At 36.2% G+C, this 18,331-nt stretch overlaps 1 protein-coding gene across 6 annotated transcripts in view; it reads right to left on the bottom strand.

Moving 5' to 3' along the window:
* The window catches only part of LOC149826621 (D-alanine-D-alanine ligase family), a 257,262-nt gene that overhangs the window by 45,319 nt on the left and 193,612 nt on the right, over window positions 1–18,331 (bottom strand). For all 6 annotated transcript variants that reach the window (XR_016434777.1, XM_090018909.1, XM_090018910.1 and 3 more), the window contains 2 exons: window positions 10,642–10,811; window positions 10,332–10,410 (listed from right to left, as the gene is read on the bottom strand). Coding sequence is in view for 5 of the 6 variants with exons in the window: in XM_090018909.1 (XP_089875035.1) it covers window positions 10,332–10,410; window positions 10,642–10,811 (249 nt within the window). In the remaining variant the exon portion in view is untranslated. The remainder of the gene's footprint in view (window positions 1–10,331; window positions 10,411–10,641; window positions 10,812–18,331) is intronic.

The raw sequence follows: 18,331 nt of genomic DNA, 5'->3' as shown, positions 1-18,331 counted from the left end.
ATTCGGATATCCCAACAAAAATCTGTTACAAAACCCAAAAACGTCTAGGACGCGAGCTAAGAGCAGGAAAAAGAAAGTCTTGAAGCCATCGCGACATTGCGCCATCGACTGTGGTGTACCTAATCATCACTTGTACCCATAGAATGGGTTAGTTTCGCGAAAAACTAGTAGGCGCACAAGAGAGACTACAGGAAACTGAATTAAGTACATTTAATTCAGCATGCTAAGCAGTTAAAAGCATGTGCAGTTAAACAGGTAGGCAGTTCAAAGCAGGTAAGCAGTTAAAAGGAAGTAAGTTGTGCAACTATCAAACGCAGTATAACGATTCATTTGATCGTAAGCTATTAACTACCCCGCAACAAGCAAGTCTCATGACCCATCAACCAGTGTGAACAAACTTTATGTTTCGATATTACTGGCCTACAGGTACGCACAGACAAAACGTAGAAACAACTGAGACTAGTTCGGGCATCTGTTATTCTATGTATTTTCAATAACCGGAATAGCTAGTTGAGTCCGCTCCTAAGGGGACGAGTTTAGCCGAGAGAGGATTCCCCAAAGGCAGGTACTTGGCAACGGATGCATCCAATTTCTGCAGAAGTCCATGGGATCTACCACCTAGGATAATGTCTGATAGTCCCTTCCCCTAACTCCAATTACTAGGGAGGCCGGCTCTTTGCCCGTGTGGTGGTTGTTAACCTGTCCATTGGAGTTTTGTACTGATCCATCCTCTCCCTTGACAGAAACACAAGGGTGAATGAGTGTGTTAGGGGTAAATTAACTGACGACTCTTTCTATATGCTATGATCTTTTGACCTAATGAGCATCTTACTGAAATGAAATGGGGATCTTCGAAACACGAGCTTAGATTAACAAGGGCAAGTGTCAAGAATGACACTAAAGCATAACCCTTAAAAAGGGTATAACTGGAAACAAAATAAAAATAAAAATGTATTCTTTATTGATATGAAAAACCAATTGCTTAAGAAGCATTGGAATTAAAATACAAGAGGGCCTGCACCCCTTTATATACACAGCTGAAAGAGGACTCAATAGAGCTGTTGGGCACAGTCCAACAGCTCTATTTAGAGTTGTTGGACTGTGTCAGTCCAACAACTCTATTGTTAGTCAAGTCTGGACAGGACTTGACTAGCAACAGTCATTCTAGTTCAAACTGAACTAGATGACATAAAGACAAAAAATAAAAATAAAGGAAAAAAATTACAGAAAAGAAAGAAATGAAAAATGTATTTATATATATATATAATAATATAATATTATTATATATACATATATGTACAGTTTTACATTTTAACACTTACCTGTGAAGGCGATCAGATTTTTATGTGTTTACAACATTATGTATTTAGCACGGTTCGAGGTCGTACAACCGTCTCATCCGATCATCGCAGTACTAGCGTGTAGTGCACGACTATAAGCACTTTAGGATGAAAGGCGTATAGCTCCTCCATAGGAGCCTCAACAGAAGTGTTTCACAAAGATGTAATGTTTCTCAAACTTTACTTTTGACATTTTTTATCTTTTGAAACAACCAACAGCTTGTGCCACATTTGGCATGCGATTTTCTAGAATCTCATCCGCTATCGCGGTATCTACCTGCCTCGTATGACTTGATACCAGCCTCGATAGACGAGATACGATTCTCAACAGAACCCCCTATAAGAAGCTTGCTCAAGTCCCAATTCGGGGTTACCCGAGATATATCGGATAGACAAACAAAACCAGCCAATTACATCCTTCCAAAGACTTCGATTTGGGCAATTTTTGATGCTTTTGCGCAGCTCCCTAAATCCCCAAGTCAACTTTACAAGGCTGCTCGCTCGAAAAGCCAGGATCTCTGCTAGGGATCCCTCTCCTTAGACGAGGATGTATCGCTAAGCTCCCGACTCAACTCTTGTCGCAAGAGGGAGAGCAGTAAATGCCTTTTGCATCCTCGATGAGGATGCCTCTATAGCACATGCAATGAGTGAAAACCTGAGCGTCATCTGCAATGGTAAGGCAGTAACAAAACATTTGCAAAAGCAAGAGCCTGGGCGCAAAACACGACGGCAAAGAAAAGACATGACAAAAGTAAAGGACAAGGATCGCGAAACCGCGTCCTTGAGTTAAATGCGTACTCGTATAAATATATATGCATATATATTTATTTAATTGTCCTTTTTAGTTAATTGAACTCAATTCAATTGTTCAAGTCCTCTGTGTAATCTTTCCCTACCTTGGGGAGTTGCAAGCTTGCCGACGCCTACGGGAGTAAACGATTGACGGCTCGGGTCGCGGAGCGCGAGCGGGATCCGTCGTACGAACTGCAAAAGCGAGTCTTAGCAAGCTAACACCAAAAATAGAAGATCAAGGGCACTGTCGCTGACCTGACGTGAAGGAAGCAGAAGCAGGGGCATCGTGCCCTTGCGCACCTGCTATCAGCGCAAGAAGCAGGGGCAGGAGTTGCGAGCCCCTGCTGACCTGTTGTCAGCAAATTACGAGGAGGCGGGGGGTTGCACCCCTGCCCTCAGAAAGCGAGGGCAGGCAGGGTTGCGCCCATGCCTGACAAAGTAGAAGTCAACAACGAAGGGGAGGCAGAGGGATTCGCCCCTGTCTGTCAAGCATGCAAAGACGCAGGGGCTTGGCCCCTACCTGATGAATACGCAAACAGGTAGGGGGTGAAGCCCCTGCCTGATGCTAGAGAAGAGGGAGGCAAGGGGGCTTGCCCTTGCCTGTCGAAAAACAGAAGAGGCAGGGGCGATGCCCCTGCCTAAAGAGAGAAAAGGGCGCAAAGAGGAGGCTCGACCCCTCCCCTGAACAACGAGGGTGCAGGGAGGGGGCTCGACCCCTCCCTTGACCAATAAAGGAAGCAGGGAGGGGCTCGACCCCCTCCCTGCCGATACAGGGAGCACGGAGGGGCGCAACCCACTCCCCGGACATAACAGAGAGCAGGGAGGGGCTCGGCCCCCTCCCCTGTCGTAACAGCGCACAGGGAGGGGCTCGACCCCCTCCCTTACAGTAAAAAGGAGCAGGGAGGGGCTCGGCCCCTCCCTTACCAAACACGACGCAAGGAGGGGCTCGGCCCCTCCCTCGCTAAAAGGAGTTGCAGGGAGGGGGGCTTTGCCCTTCCCCTACGATTTAGGGCAGCAGGGAGGCGGCTCGGCCCCCTCCCTCTGCAACGGAGAGGTGAGGAAGAAAGAGAGACAGAAGGAAAAGGAGAAAAAGAGGGGAGAAGAGGCATACATGGGGGTCGCCGGTGGCGGCTACTCGGCAGACGCGAGGAGAGTGAGAGAGGCGGTCGGGGGAGAGAGAGAGACGAGGGTGCGAGAGTGGAAAAGGGGAGTTTCGAGAACCTCCCCCCTCTGCTGTTAAAATGTATCATTCAACATTTGTAATATTATATATATTTTATATATATATAAAGGATAATACATATTCATATATGGTATAATATGCATATGTATTATCCTAATTATATATATAAAATATATATTTCTCTATTTATAGGCATAGGGGTAGTTTAGACATTTCACAGTTTTACGCATATTCCATTTGGAATATGTTTGTAATTTTACTTTTAATTTTCTTTTTCTTTTTTTCTTTTTTTTTTTTGTGGTTTGCGCCACCTAGGGAGGCTCCCCAAAGAGTCGTTGGGGAGCCCCCAACGGTCACAAATGTGACCGTTGGGGGCGCCCAACGACTCCTTTGGGAGCCCCCTAGGTGGCTCCTTGCTTGTGTTATAAATAGGGGTCTCCCCCTTGTAATTCCTTCACTCCTTGTAGGAGATTATGCTCCATTGTATAGGGTTTTTACCCTCTTCTTCCTTTTTCCTCAATAATATTCAACTTATGACTTTAAGTCATATTTACCCCTTTTATGGGTTTGTGTATTAGCACATGATGTGCTTGTGTTGTTCCATTGAGTGGGTATATTCGCACTTCGTGTGCATGTGTATGGGTTCATTATTGAACCTAATGTATTCAAAGTCACTTTCTAACATGGTATCAGAGTTCGGTTGAGATCGAGTTGCTCTTTGGTGCATCGGGAAGCGTGGTATTCAAGAATTTTTTAAAGAAAAATGGTGAAGTATTCATTTCTCTCTCTTTTCTTTCTTAAAGTTATTCGGTATGCATTCTATTTCTTTAAGTATTGTATGAAGAATTTAATATGTTCTTTTTTTTATGTGTACTCTTTGTCATTATGTCTTTTTATAAAAATTTGAGTTACTTGATACTCTATTGAATCTTTTTCGTATACATACTTTTTCGTATGTTTTTCTTTGAAAAATTTTAAATGATAACTTGTTTGGCGAAAAATTAGATATATGATTGCTGAAAACTTGCTTTAATGAGTCGGTAAAAATTTATGACCATTGGAGCTTTGAATTTATATTTTAAACCTAACTTTGTTTATAAGAATACCTTTTATATGAATGGTAAGTCTTTAAAGAAAGGTATGTTAAGATTAAAATGTTTGTGAGTTGTAGTTTTTTTGAAAAATGCTTGACATATATGAAAAATTCCTTAATAAGTTTTGATTCACTTTCCTAATGTGTCTTTTTTATATGAGCAACATTTAATTAAGAAGTTTTTTTTTTCGGTTGAATTAAGTTTTAAAATGGTCTTATGGAATATGGTGATTTTCTTTGCATCTTTATACTCTTAAAAGATTTTTCAATTTGATTTAAAGAGCTTGTCTCATTATAAAATTTATGGTCTTCACTAATGTTTGTTGCGTACTTATTGCATTAGGAGTTGGTAATAATCTATTAAGTCATGTTTTTTTATAAAACTTAAGAGTTTTGAATTTTTCCTCGATAAATGTTTAATTTTATAGATTTATGCCATAGTACAATCTTACTTTATCATAAGGTTTTTTTAATAAATCTATTATTCTTCTTTGTTGGGATTTCTCCCACTTTAGTGGAGTTTCCCCCTTCTTTGGGAATTTTGTGTGTTTTTTTTTTGAGCTCTCTTTAAGGAGCCTTTCGGTCCTTATAATCTTCTTGTGAGTATATACTCTTTTATGAAGATTTCATGGTTGTTGTGAGAAGATTGGTTGTGAGCATCATTTTTTAAGTTACAATAGTGGATTTCATAAGATTTTCAAACTTCACCATCTTTATGAATGCCTATATTGGCCTAAGATTGTTATTTGCCCATTCAAGATTATTGTCATTTAAAAATTTTGCATTGCATAAAAGTGTATCTATTATTATTTGGTGTGCATTTAATTGCACTTTATATCTATCATAGTTGAGGCTTGTTTTTGACTTTTTGATTATTCCAAATCGGTTCTTACGCATGATGTTGCTTAATATTTCATAAATTGTGTTAGTTGCATAATAAGTTTTTTTTGTATAAATGACTTCTTTTGAAGATTAAGCATAATTCGGATTTATGCAAAATTGTTGTTATAAAGCATATTATTGTGATTGATTATATTGGACCTTTGATTCAATTTTTAATCGGTCCTCTTTTCTTTGAAAAATGATTCTTAAAGTGTTTATTGCCTTTTTGTGGCATTTATATTTGTCCATCTATTTATAGGCATAGGGGTAGTTTAGACATTTCACAGTTTTACGCATATTCCATTTGGAATATGTTTGTAATTTTACTTTTAAATGTGATGGATATATGGTGTTTAAAACCTTAAATGTTTTAAGGTATATTAAAATCAAGGTTTTGGGGATTATTGCCCAACCTTTTATTGTTTATGAATCATATGAGTGCATTTGCACATTTATGTTTTGTGCTTTTGTGCACAAGTGTTCTTGGTGTGTGTATATTCACACATTTATTCCAAAATGATATTGTTATGGGTATTCTTTTTGAAGAATATTGTTTTAAGGTTTTATTTATATGTTTGTCATTACAAGTTTTATTGCCTCAAATGTCTTCTCCTTTTATGCCCCTTATCTAAGTGTCATCATATGTAGACAAGAATTTTATTACACCTTCGTGTGTTGGTAGCCCTTTGTTGGCTTTTGCTCTCTTGGTCTAATAGCTGAACACACTTGTCTTGAGTGTTATTTTATGTAGACAAGGCACGTTGATTCACATCATGGTGTGTGATTTTAGTCCATGTTGGCGTTTGTGTCCTTGTTCTAGTCGTTGAGATGTATGCTCATGGTTGGCTTATTTCACTCATTTCAAGTGCCATCTTATGTAGACAAGAGATGTATTGTGTTTTAGCACATGGTTGGCTTGTTACTCTTGTTCTAGTAGCTGAACATACTTGGTTTTGAGTGTATTTTTACGTAGACAAGAGATGCTTTTGGTCCATGTTGGCGTGTATTCTCTTGTTCTTGTCGTAGATGCACTCATTTCAAGTATTATTATATGTACACAAGAGGTTCTTTTGCACACCTTTGTGTGTGTCTTTGGCCTTTAATGACATTATATTCTTGATCTAGTAGCTTATACACTTGATTTATGGGTTTTGGAGGACTAATGAGGTAGTTGTTTGTAATGGATGAACTATTGTTGAAATTTGCAAAATTTCATTCATGACTTGTGTTTTAAGATATTCAAGTGAATCATATTTTTGATATGCATATTTTAAAATCAAATTGATTTTTTGGCATTTAATCTATATATTAAGTGCTTATGGTTTTTTGGCCACTTTTGTATGCAAAATGTGTTTTTTGTCAATTGAGTGAGATTTTCCTAAATGGGTAAGATTCTCTACTCAAATAACACTCTTCGTTTTGCCTCGTAAATGGATTTAAAACCTTGTGAACTATTGTGTTTATTTTGTCTAAAGTATGCTTGGAGACTTCGTTTCTCTTGTTTGGCACTTCATTAATGTTTGAAGCATGTTCATCAATGATTCTTTTAAGTATTAATTCATTTCATGATAATATATGCATATGCTCTTTATGGCCTTTTAGGATCTCATTCAATAAAGCATATGTAACTTATGCCTCTTCGTAGGCTTACTGTGGTGTCCCTTAGTGGACCATTTTGTTATTTCCCATTATGGGGTTGTGATTGTCCAATGATGGACCTTATGAATGCATTATGCATTCTTGCAATTCGTTTCCACTCACTCTTTAACATGATATTTGATTTTTAAAACTTTGGTTTTCTAAATTTTCTTTTCATGCTAAAGTAATTATCCTATTATGCATAAATTTTGCACCTTGTTAGGAATGTTCCTTTTTGAGTAAAGTGCAAAGATATTTTTTACTTGTTCTTTGTTGTTGTTCCTCAGGATCTTGAAGATAAGAGGAAAAGAAGTACCTTGGATAGATCATGGAAGGTGCTCATCGTTAAAGACGTTGGAGGAAGACATTTGCAATGGCATTCGTACTGAAGGCTCTTGAAGCCTTGAGATTCTTCCTCTTGCTTTCTTCAATCTTTTCGTTCCCCCACGCAAAGCTTAAGGGGGGGTGTTAAAATGTATCATTCAACATTTGTAATATTATATATATTTTATATATATAAAGGATAATACATATTCATATATGGTATATACGCATATGTATTATCCTAATTATATATATAAAATATATATTTCCCTATTTATAGGCATAGGGGTAGTTTAGACATTTCACAGTTTTACGCATATTCCATTTGGAATATGTTTGTAATTTTACTTTTAATTTTCTTTTTTAATTTTTTTTTTTTTTTGTGGTTTGCGCCACCTAGGGAGGCTCCCCAAAGAGTCGTTGGAGAGCCCCCAACGACTCCTTTGGGAGCCCCCTAGGTGGCTCCTTGCTTGTGTTATAAATAGGGGTCTCCCCCTTGTAATTCCTTCACTCCTTGTAGGAGCTTATGCTCCATTGTATAGAGTTTTTACCCTCTTCTTCCTTTTTCCTCAATAATATTCAACTTATGACTTTTAAGTCATATTTACCCCTTTTATGGGTTTGTGTATTAGCACATGATGTGCTTGTGTTGTTCCATTGAGTGGGTATATTCGCACTTCGTGTGCATGTGTATGGGTTCATTATTGAACCTAATATATTCAAAGTCACTTTCTAACATCTGCCTCGTTGTCTTTAAAAGGCACGAGGGAGGTGGTGCCTCCGTTGGGTCTGGGTCGGGTCCGGTCCGGATCTGACCCGAATCCAAGTTTTTTTTTCCAGGTCTTACACTTCAGCCCACAGCCAAGCCAGGCATTGTTCCTACGCAAGAGAGTAAGAAGGCCGGGAGGGTTGCGCCTTACTGCCGACAATAGAGGGATGAGGGAGAGAGACTGAAGAAGGGGGGGCGTGTTTTCAAACGAAACCCCTCACGTCGGGGGTTTAGCCGAGAGAGACAAGGAGACGGGTGGATGGTCGGGCCACTGCTGTCGTGGGTAGTCGAGGTGGAAGGAGAGAGGGGCAAGACAGGTCACGAGAGAGAACGAGCGAGACTTACAGGGGAGGGAGCTTTTAGAGAGCGGCGAGCTCCGGCGAGAGGGACTGACGGGGAGAGAATCGGAGGGAGAGAGAGGTACGTAGAGGGGAGAGAGAGGTACGTAGAGGGGAGAGAGAGTCGGGGGAAGAGAGGTACGCAGAGAGAGACGGGGGGAGGGGAATCAGGGGTCGTTGACATGAAGGTTTCGGTGAGGGAGAGAGACGGGGGGAGTTGCGCATCAGATTTTGTTAAAAAAAATGAAACCCCCAAGGGGTTTAAATAGACCAACGGAGGAGGGGGTATGTCACATCCCATCCGGATCCAACGTGGAATATATATTTTTTTTAAAGAACCCCCAAAAATAGTTAACGTGTTTACACTTGATTTCTAACAAGTAGAACTTATTATAGAGTGATTTGTTTGCATATATAGCATACACATCGAAACTGTAATGAAGTATGCGGAATTACAAAGATAAGGTGCAAAAGCACCAAACAAGTCCAATAGTGGGCAATTACAAAGGCACAGTAGGCACAAAAGTGCATGAGCAAGAAGTACATGATGAGACAATACAAAAAGCCTACAAAGGGCAACACCAACAAGTAAAAGAATAAAAATATTAATAATGAGGTGCTTTGAAAGCAATGAGAGAAATAGGGAGAACACACCCCTATTTATATACATCACAAGAAAGAGGAGGCCATTGGGAGCTCTCCTCGTAGAGTCGTTGGGGGAGCTCCCAACGAATCTATGAGTGGGGCCCCTAATGGCAAAGAAAAGAAAAATTAAAAAGAAAATAAACTAGAAAAAAAGAAAAACTAGAATATAGTTGTTTCTAGAAAACAACTATAATTACATGTGAAAAGACAAAAATGCCCCTATCGAGCAAACAAATACAAAACAGATTATATATATATATATATATATATATATATATATATATATATATATATATATATATATATATATATATATATATATATATATATATATATATTTTTTTTTTTTAACACTCCTCAAACTTACCGAGAAATAACTGAAAATTTGCTAAGGAGAAAAATAAATTGAGCATGAAGAGCTTTTGTGAAGAAATCCGCCAACTGGTACTCCGATGTAACATCCGACAACGTAATAGTTTCTCTCAGATATTCATCACGTACGTACTGACAATCCATCTCGATATGTTTAGTTTACTTATGAAAGGTGTGGTTCCTTGCGATATAAATTGCACTCTTATTGTCTCAACACATCATTGAAGAAATTGAGATGATTATTCCCATATCACTAAAAAGACTTCGAAGCCACACAAGCTCCATGGTTGTTGTAGTCATTGCACGATATTCAGGTTCAGTTGAGGATAATGATACTTTATGCTACTTCTTGCATCTCCATGAAATCAATCACCTAAAAATACACAAAAATCGGTAGTTGAGACTCTATCATTGGTATTTCCACCCCAATCAGCATCAGTATAGGCATGTAAATCAAACAATGTTATCAAAGATTCTGAACTTTAAATGATGTCAAACATTGTTATCAAATTGTAAGTGCTTATAGTTTTCCTTTGTTCATATCTTTCAGGTGGACCTCAGCAGCCACTAGCAAAAGCATTTTCAGATTACTATTGACCCCCCTTGGATATTGTTATGTGATGAATGTGCAACAATGAATGCAATTTCCTTTGACTTAGAACTTGGTTAAAAAGGTACATATTTAAGCCTCTCAAAAATGTTACAAAAGGAGTCCATGTGTGTGTGTGTATTTCTCTTACTGAAATATGCAAACAGTTATTTTTATTTCTAAGCTTGTATTGTGCTAAAACCTTATGTGAGTCAAGATAATGAAAAGCTACCATTACTATAAAATGATTGAAACTCTAGAATGATGGATCATCTCTTGAAAGATACCCTAAAAAAATGGTACCTTCCAAATTATCCAAGAGAAACAATATGTATGGCTATTTCATGTAGTGAAATTGTATCTCACCTTAGACAAACTGTTCTGGGATAAACGTGGCAGAGACTTCCTCAATGCATCTACATAAATTATCAAATCCTCCAAACAACTGCGGAACAGATTTCATAAGCTGTAAGGAATCATGCTTAAATAATCAACAAGCACACACAGACATGACATCATATGAAAACACTTGGAAGAATAACAAATAAACATCCAGAGATATGTTATCATCCAAAATAATTTTCTAATGAAAGAGATTCCAAATCTCATACACATCTGACAGTGAAAGCTCAACCAAGCAACTAAAAACGAGTACTGAATACCAAACTCTGCATACCATAATCTAGCAACCCCTGTTGAGCAACCATCTTTGGCTGGTTTAACACATAATGTTTCAGACTCAAGTGTTGCTGTCAAATCATTCCATAGATCATGCAAAGCACCACTAAGGAGGTCCTCTTTACTCCTAACATCTTTACGTATTGTAAGGACTCCAGAATTTTCTAGCTGTAACCAACAGAGGGAACTTTAGTGTAATCATGAAAAAAGGAAAAAACAGATGTTGTCAAGAGACCTCTAAAATTCTGTCCAGTGAATCTCCCAGCATTTACATATGTAGCTTAAAATATAATTAGCATTGGGTAAAGCAAAGGTTGTTGCATACAACAAAGAAATATTAATGTAGTGCTGGGTAGAGTCAAAGTTGTGTTAATGCTGTACGGAAAATTATAAAGTTAACTTATAAACCAAGTATCTCATTATAAATAAGGGTATTAGCCTATTAGGAGTAGGGCTGGGAAATGAACCGAGCAGCTTGTGTCTCGGCTTGGTTCGGCTCGCCATGAACTAATTCATGTTCAGAATGAGTAGCAGGAGAGCCAAGTCACAAGCAACTCGTTAACCAAAAACGAGTCGAGTACAAACAAAAGGTGGTCGGCTCAGTTCGGCTTATGTAAGATCATAAGAATATGAGATATAGAATTTAAGTACAATATTTATCATAAAAAGCAGTTTTGTACAGCTGGCTAGAGCATATGACATGTGAGAGAGAGGTATGAGGTTCAAATCCCATGTTACAACTTTAAATTTCACATAATTTTTTTTACATGAGCTACCTCATGGCTCTGTTGGGGTGACTCGAGCTCGTCTCGTCTAGTTACGCTCATGAGTCCAACATGAGCTCAGTTAAATGGTAAACAAGCCGAGCCTGAAAAAGATGGGTTTAGCTCATTAAGCTGGTTTACCAGCCCTAATTAGGAGCCTAATTGGGTACTTCTCTTTGAGCTCTCCTATAAAATTTGACATCCGTTCTCTTTTTCTTCTCTCTTAACACATCTTGTGTATTTTATTGACATCTTTAGTATTTTTTGGTCCATGGTAATTTTTTGTCATGGTAACAAAAGTCCTTGAGGATCTCATCCAGTTTTTCTTCTCCAAGTATTTTCATTCTTAGTATTTTCTTTTTTTCACTTCTTCCTCTTCTTTTCTTCCTTCTTACCTTTCTTTCTCTTCTTTTCCTCTCTTTCTCTCTCTTCTTCTTCTCTTTTCTTGATGAGATCAGCAATAGAGATCACGCTCTACAAGTTACATACTGCAAACGTGTTGCATCTCTCATGCATAACTCTGTTAAGATAAATGTAATATTTTTATGTATCATATATATATATATATCAGTCAACATATGTTGGCTAAAGTCAACAAAAGTTGACTTTATCTAGCCGTTGGAGGCAAGTCCAATGGCTAGATTTCTAGCCCTTGGACTCTCCAACAGCTAGAAGAGACCCTCTTCTCTCCTCTTTTCTCTATAAATATGAGGGTGTGTGCATATGTGAGGTGTGAGAGAGAGACGGGTAGTTTAGGTTCATGTGTTTGAGTGTATTTGCATAGTGACGTATTTTGTGAAATATTTTTCTTTTGGCTTATGTATTTCAAGGTTCATTATTAATGAAGATACATATTCATAGTCTTGTTATTGTTGTATTTATTTTTCATTCATATGTATTGCATGTTGGTATTTGGATTTTGAGTGCCTTGGAGTCCACACCACTTTCGTGACATGGTATCAGAGCAAAGGCATCATGGTCTTGGAGTCTTGTTCGTGATCGTGCTACAAAGGAAAATTTCTGACTTGTTAAATGGCTTGGATTCAAGGCTCTCCCATTCTGGTATATACATTGTGACTTTATGGCCCATGTTTTTAAAATGGAATTATTTTAAAATGAATATTTTTTTCATAAATTCAATGAAAGTAGAATTTAAAATATTGTATCTTGACATATGGTTTTGCATAAACATAATATATATAATATATATATATATATATTTGATTTTAGATGTGTATTTTGTAAAAAGTATATGGTTTCTAAAAATATTATATTGTTTTTTATGTTTTGCAAAATACTAAATTTTGTGATATGTCCTCCCTTGTATGGCGCTTAATTAGTGTATTCACATGAATCTTTTTGTGATTTTTTTAATATTATGATGTTTTGATGGATCTTAACTTGTGATATGCATGATATTTTGAATATATTATTGTAATCCTTAATATTGTATGCTCTCCACCATCGTGTGAATGTGTCTGCATGATTTTTTGAGTTCAAAAGCAGGATTCTTGATATATTGTGTGAATTTTATATGTTAAAAAATATGCTTTAAACTCTTGAATGATTTACTCATTGCGTCATAGAGACTATAAATTGTTTAGAAATATCATGAATGATTTATAGGCTCTCACGAGATTGCGCTGTTATGAGTGTGTAACATCAATGTTTGACTTTAAGTTATTACTATATTTAAAATCATCTTATTGTGCAAAATAATAATGTAAATGAGTAATGATTGATTGAGTATGATCTTTGATGGTTTAAATTTATGAGAATAAGGAGTGATTCTTATATTTGATGGAATATCTCTTGTTTTATATTCTTCGCTATATGCCATGAGTAGCCTTGTGATTGTTATATCAACTTATATTGGATTGCATGAGCAAGCTTCATCATCATGTACTTGAATGCATTCTTTTACATATTTTATATAATCTCTTTGTAAACATCCACGATGTGATATTAATGAGTCCCTATATGTGTATATGCCTCTTTGTTAGGCCTTTTTTTCTTATAAAAAGCTACCACATTTTTATATATTGAGCTCTTGTGCCGCTTAGTGATTGGTGGTGCATGGAATCTTTGTGTTCGTGCTTCCGCTACTTTTACTTGATTATATTTCTTTTTAGTTCCTTAGTACACTTATGATCTAGGGTAAGCTAGCTCCTTGGTCATTCTCTATTGTTTTTTATATAATCTTTGTTGCCTTTGCTTGCACAATATTTATGATATATTGTCAATTGACACCTTGTTTGCAAGCGATTACATCATATCCTAAAAATCTTTATTGAAACTGATTTGAAATAATGATTTTCAAGTCATTTATTGTATTCGAGCTCACATTATTTGAAATTTATTTTCGTGAGTTCTTTGTTGCCATGTTATGGTATTTGTTTAGTCCACCACAAAACTTTGTTTGATGCATCATCTCTTTTGGCCTTGTTATTAGTGGGTCAGAGTTAGTCGTTGAGGTGAGTTATGTGTGCACCTCATGTCATCTTATCAATCTAGATTCTCAAGTTTATGAATATTGTGTTGGCACTTGTCTTGGGTCTAATTGACAGTTGATTAACCTCTGGATCTATGTTGCCTTTGTTGAACCAGAGATGTTTTTTTATCAGTTTATATTGTCGGCTTATAGTTTAGCTCTATTTAACGATTATTTGATCTCTGATTTTGTGAGTGTGTTGTATCACTTATTTGTTTGTGTAGCCATTGTTATAGTATTAGATGCTTGATATCTTATTTTCCTGTGACGGCAGTTATGTTTTTGAAACCATGGAGTTTCGAAAGATTGTTAAAATTGTTATTCTTATTCTTCTTGATGGCATTAGTTTGTTTTTATTACAAACACTCTTTACCTCTTGTGTTTCCTTCTATTATGCCCCTGATCTAAGTGTTATTATATGTGGACAAGAGATGTTTATTCACACTTTTGTGTTTTTGTTTAGCCCATAAGTGGCATTGAAATTATATTCTTATTCTAGTAGCTGATACAGCTATTTTGAGTGTCATTATATGTAGACAATATATGTTTATTCACATTTTTGTGTGTTTGTTTAGCCCATAAGTGGCATTGAGATTATATTCTTGTTCTAGTAGCTGATACACTTATTTTTTAGTGTCATATGTACACATGAGATGTTTATTCACACTTTTGCGTGTTTGTTTAGCTCTTAAATGGCATTATGATTATATTCTTGTTCTAATAGTTGATACACTTATTTTGAGTGTCATTATATATAGACAAGAGATGATTTCAATGTGGTATGTTATGTGTATCCATTGGTTATACTCTTGTTCTTGTCGTTGATACACTTGATTTAAGTATCATTTTATGTAGACAATAGATGTTTTCAATGGGGTGAGTTATGTGCACTCATTGGTTATGCTCTTGTTTTAGTCGTTGATATACTTGATTTGTGTCATTTTATGTAGACAAGAGATGTTTTCAATGTGATAAGTTATGTGCACTCATTTGTTATGCTTTTGTTCTAGTCGTTGCTACACTTGTTATAAGTGTTGTTTTATGTACACAAGAGATGTTGGTTATTCACACTTTTTTTGTATCTTTTGGCCCTTTAGTGGCATTGTAATTATGCGCTTGTCCTAGTCGCTGATACAATTGAATTTTGAGGTGTGGAGGTCTAGTGAGGAGATTGATTGTGGTGGTCAAACTATTATTTAGATTTGCAAATATAATTCATTATGTTATGGGGATTTTTAAATCTCTCCATAAAATTTCTAAATTTTACTACTCATTTGTCCTTGTATGGGAAATGGTTATTGAAATACTTTCATGGATTTTTGCATTGAGTATGCTTTAATTGCATGATTAAGATACTTTAATATAGTTTCATGATTGGCTGCATTGCGTGTATATTAATATTGGTAAAAATATCATTTCTTGATACTTATGGGATTTTAAATCTCTTCATAGTTCTTGAAAGATCATCATTGTTATCTCCTAAAATTGGTTCATAAGTGACTTTTTCATTGATTCTAAACTATTGCATGGTTGATTCGTATATGCATTGATTGTGTGGTTAATATTGCTTACAAAATTAATTGTTCCATGTTTATTTATATCTTCTTAAATCCTTATTAAATGACTTGAATAATTTCTTATATCTTATGCTAAGTAAAAATGATTTGTGCTTGAAAGAAAATCTATTTATAAGTATTTTACTCTCCTTTGGAGAATTTTGTGCTTTTGTGAGTTATTTCTTTATGGTATTGATGCGGTAAAAAATCCATGCCTGTTATGCATTAATGTGCTTATTGTGACAGATATATGTGTGCATGATTTTCATGAATGAGTGATTAATGACTTTATCTTTACGATATTTTATATTTGTATCTCTTTTAATAATATGAAATTATGTTCTCTTGTGAAATAAGAACTATAGTTTCTTAAAAATTATCTATTGAGGTAAGTCTCGCAATGACTATCGTGTTTGAAATTAATGAGTTTTTAAAATTAATTTTTAAATGATTTTGAAAAATGACAAATTGCCTTATTAAATATTTTTTATATATTGTATTTTTGTGTTTGGCCACCCTCTCTCAATAATATATATATATATAGTTATTTCTAGTTGGATTGCTCTTTTGCTCTGCTTATAGGTTCTCAAAGTATTGGCGTAATTGAAGATTCTAGAGACCTTTCAAGCATATCAAGGAAGATCTAGAAGCCTCTTCAAGAATTTGTATTATGGAAGAACATGATGATATCTTGTGTTATGGGATTCCTTTTGTATTTTCAAACTTACAGTGAGTCATTGTAAGTTTGGATGTTAAGATAAATGTAATCTTTTTATGTATTATTATATATGTATGTATGTATATATACACATGTGTATGTATTTACATATATAATATATAAATATTATATATATATATATCTTAGTCAACATATGTTAATTAAAGTCAACAAAAGTTGACTTTATCTAGCCGTTGGAGGCGAGTCCAACAGCTAGATTTCTAGTCGCTACACTCACTCCAACGGCTAGAAGGGATCCTCTTCTCTTCTCCTTTCTCTATAAATATGAGGGTGTGCTCATATGTGAGGTGTGAGAGAGTGATGGGTAGTTTAGGTTCATGTGTGTGTATTTGTGTAGTGAGGTATTTTGTGTAATATTTTTCTTGTCTTATGTATTTCAAGGTTCATTATTAATGAAGAGACATATTCATAAAGTCTTGTGTTTGTTGTATTTACTTTTCATTCATATGTATTGCATGTTGGTATTTGGATTTGGGTTCTGAGTGCCTTGGATTCCACGCCACTTTCATGACAAACTCTGTGATCGAGAAGCAAAAAATGAGTAGAGAGAACGAGAATGGGTTGCTTCAATTCGAGGAGAAGGCAGCTTCCAACATCATAAAAGGTGAATTTTATTAACATTATACAGAACCAAGGTTGGCTATTATCTCCTAACAAAAATTTCACGGTAGATATGAGTGCCTTATGTGCATTCTCCAAGTAACTTGCACCCCAACCAGGGAGTTGTTCAAAAGCTCCAATTCCACCATCACTCTATTCAAACCAAGGTTGCCAAACTAGGAAGCGGAAGCGAGAAACGATACAAGAAGCGAAAGCAAGAGGCGATGCATTTTAAAATGTACAAGAAGCGAGAAGCAAGGAATAAAAAAAAGCAATATAAGAATTGAATTGTAACTGAAACAGAATGCAAATAAAAACTAAAACAAAAGTGATTATTCTTAAATTTCACGATTTTTTTAGTGTAAGAATTAAATTTTTAACAAAATCTAAATATAATGACTGCCAATTTAGAGAAAGCACATGGAAGTGAGTGAGAAGTGTGAGAGGAAACACATAAGAAACATGAAAAGTAGAGTGAGAGAATATATAAGAACAAATGAAGCATGTAGAAAGCATAAGAGAAGCACGGGAAAAATGAGAATCTCATCAAGTTTCGAAAGCGAGGAGTATCGCACTTCCGAAGCAAGTTTCTAGGAAGCGAGCTTCCCACCATCTAAGAAGCTTTCGGTAACTCAGGTTCAAACCCCCATGGTCCAACATGACTCTCTTGCCCAGATGAGGTGCCACCAACAATGTGTCGTTGCCATTGTTGACATTGCACACATCTACCATGTTAGAATATGTACAACTAATGGACCGATCGGTTTAGATCCAGATCTAGATCCATATATCTGTTATGTACTTTTAACATAATAGTCATATAAATAGAGAAACACGCCACCCACCTAGGGTGATGCCGCTTTTGGGATTATTCCTAACTTTCGCTTCCATCTTTTTTCTTCTTGTTTTGTTGTTTGAGCAAGAAATCATTGTAACGCACCAAAATTTCAAACTTGCGAACCTTTCAGAAAACAGGCAAGAGACTAGAAAGATCTCTTACTTTTCAGAGTTTGTTTATGAAATCAGCGGAAGATAATTCTTTTATTGAATTAGAAAGGCAAGCTGACAACTTTGGGCACGTTAGCTAAAAGAACCAAAACTCACAATCCATGCTACTTGCAAAACACTTGGAAAAGCCACTTTCATTAAAAGAAGTTTTCAAATAGTACAAAATTCGGATATCCCAAGGAAAATCCGTTACAAAACCCACAAACGTCCATGACGCGAGCTAAGAGCAGGAAAAAGAAAATCTTGAAGTCATCTTGCAATCACGCCATCGCCCGTGGTGTACCTAATCATCACCTGTACACATAGAATGGGTTATTTTGCGAAAAACTAGCAGGTGCACAAGAGAGACTCCATGAAACTGAATTAAGCATATTTAATTTACCATGTGAAGCAGTTTAAAATAGATCAGCAATTAAACAGATATGCAGTACAAGCAGGTAAGCAGTTCAAAGCAGGTAAGCAGTGCAACTGTCAAAACGCAGCATGACGATTCGTTTGATCGTAAGTTGTGAACTACCACGCAACTAGCG

The sequence above is a fragment of the Nuphar pumila genome, chromosome 10 (assembly GCF_984573655.1).
Source record: "Nuphar pumila chromosome 10, dmNupPumi1.hap1.1, whole genome shotgun sequence".
Taxonomy (NCBI): Eukaryota; Viridiplantae; Streptophyta; class Magnoliopsida; order Nymphaeales; family Nymphaeaceae; genus Nuphar; species Nuphar pumila.
Note: the sequence above shows the minus strand (reverse complement) of the source record. Positions and strands in the feature narration are given on the sequence as shown.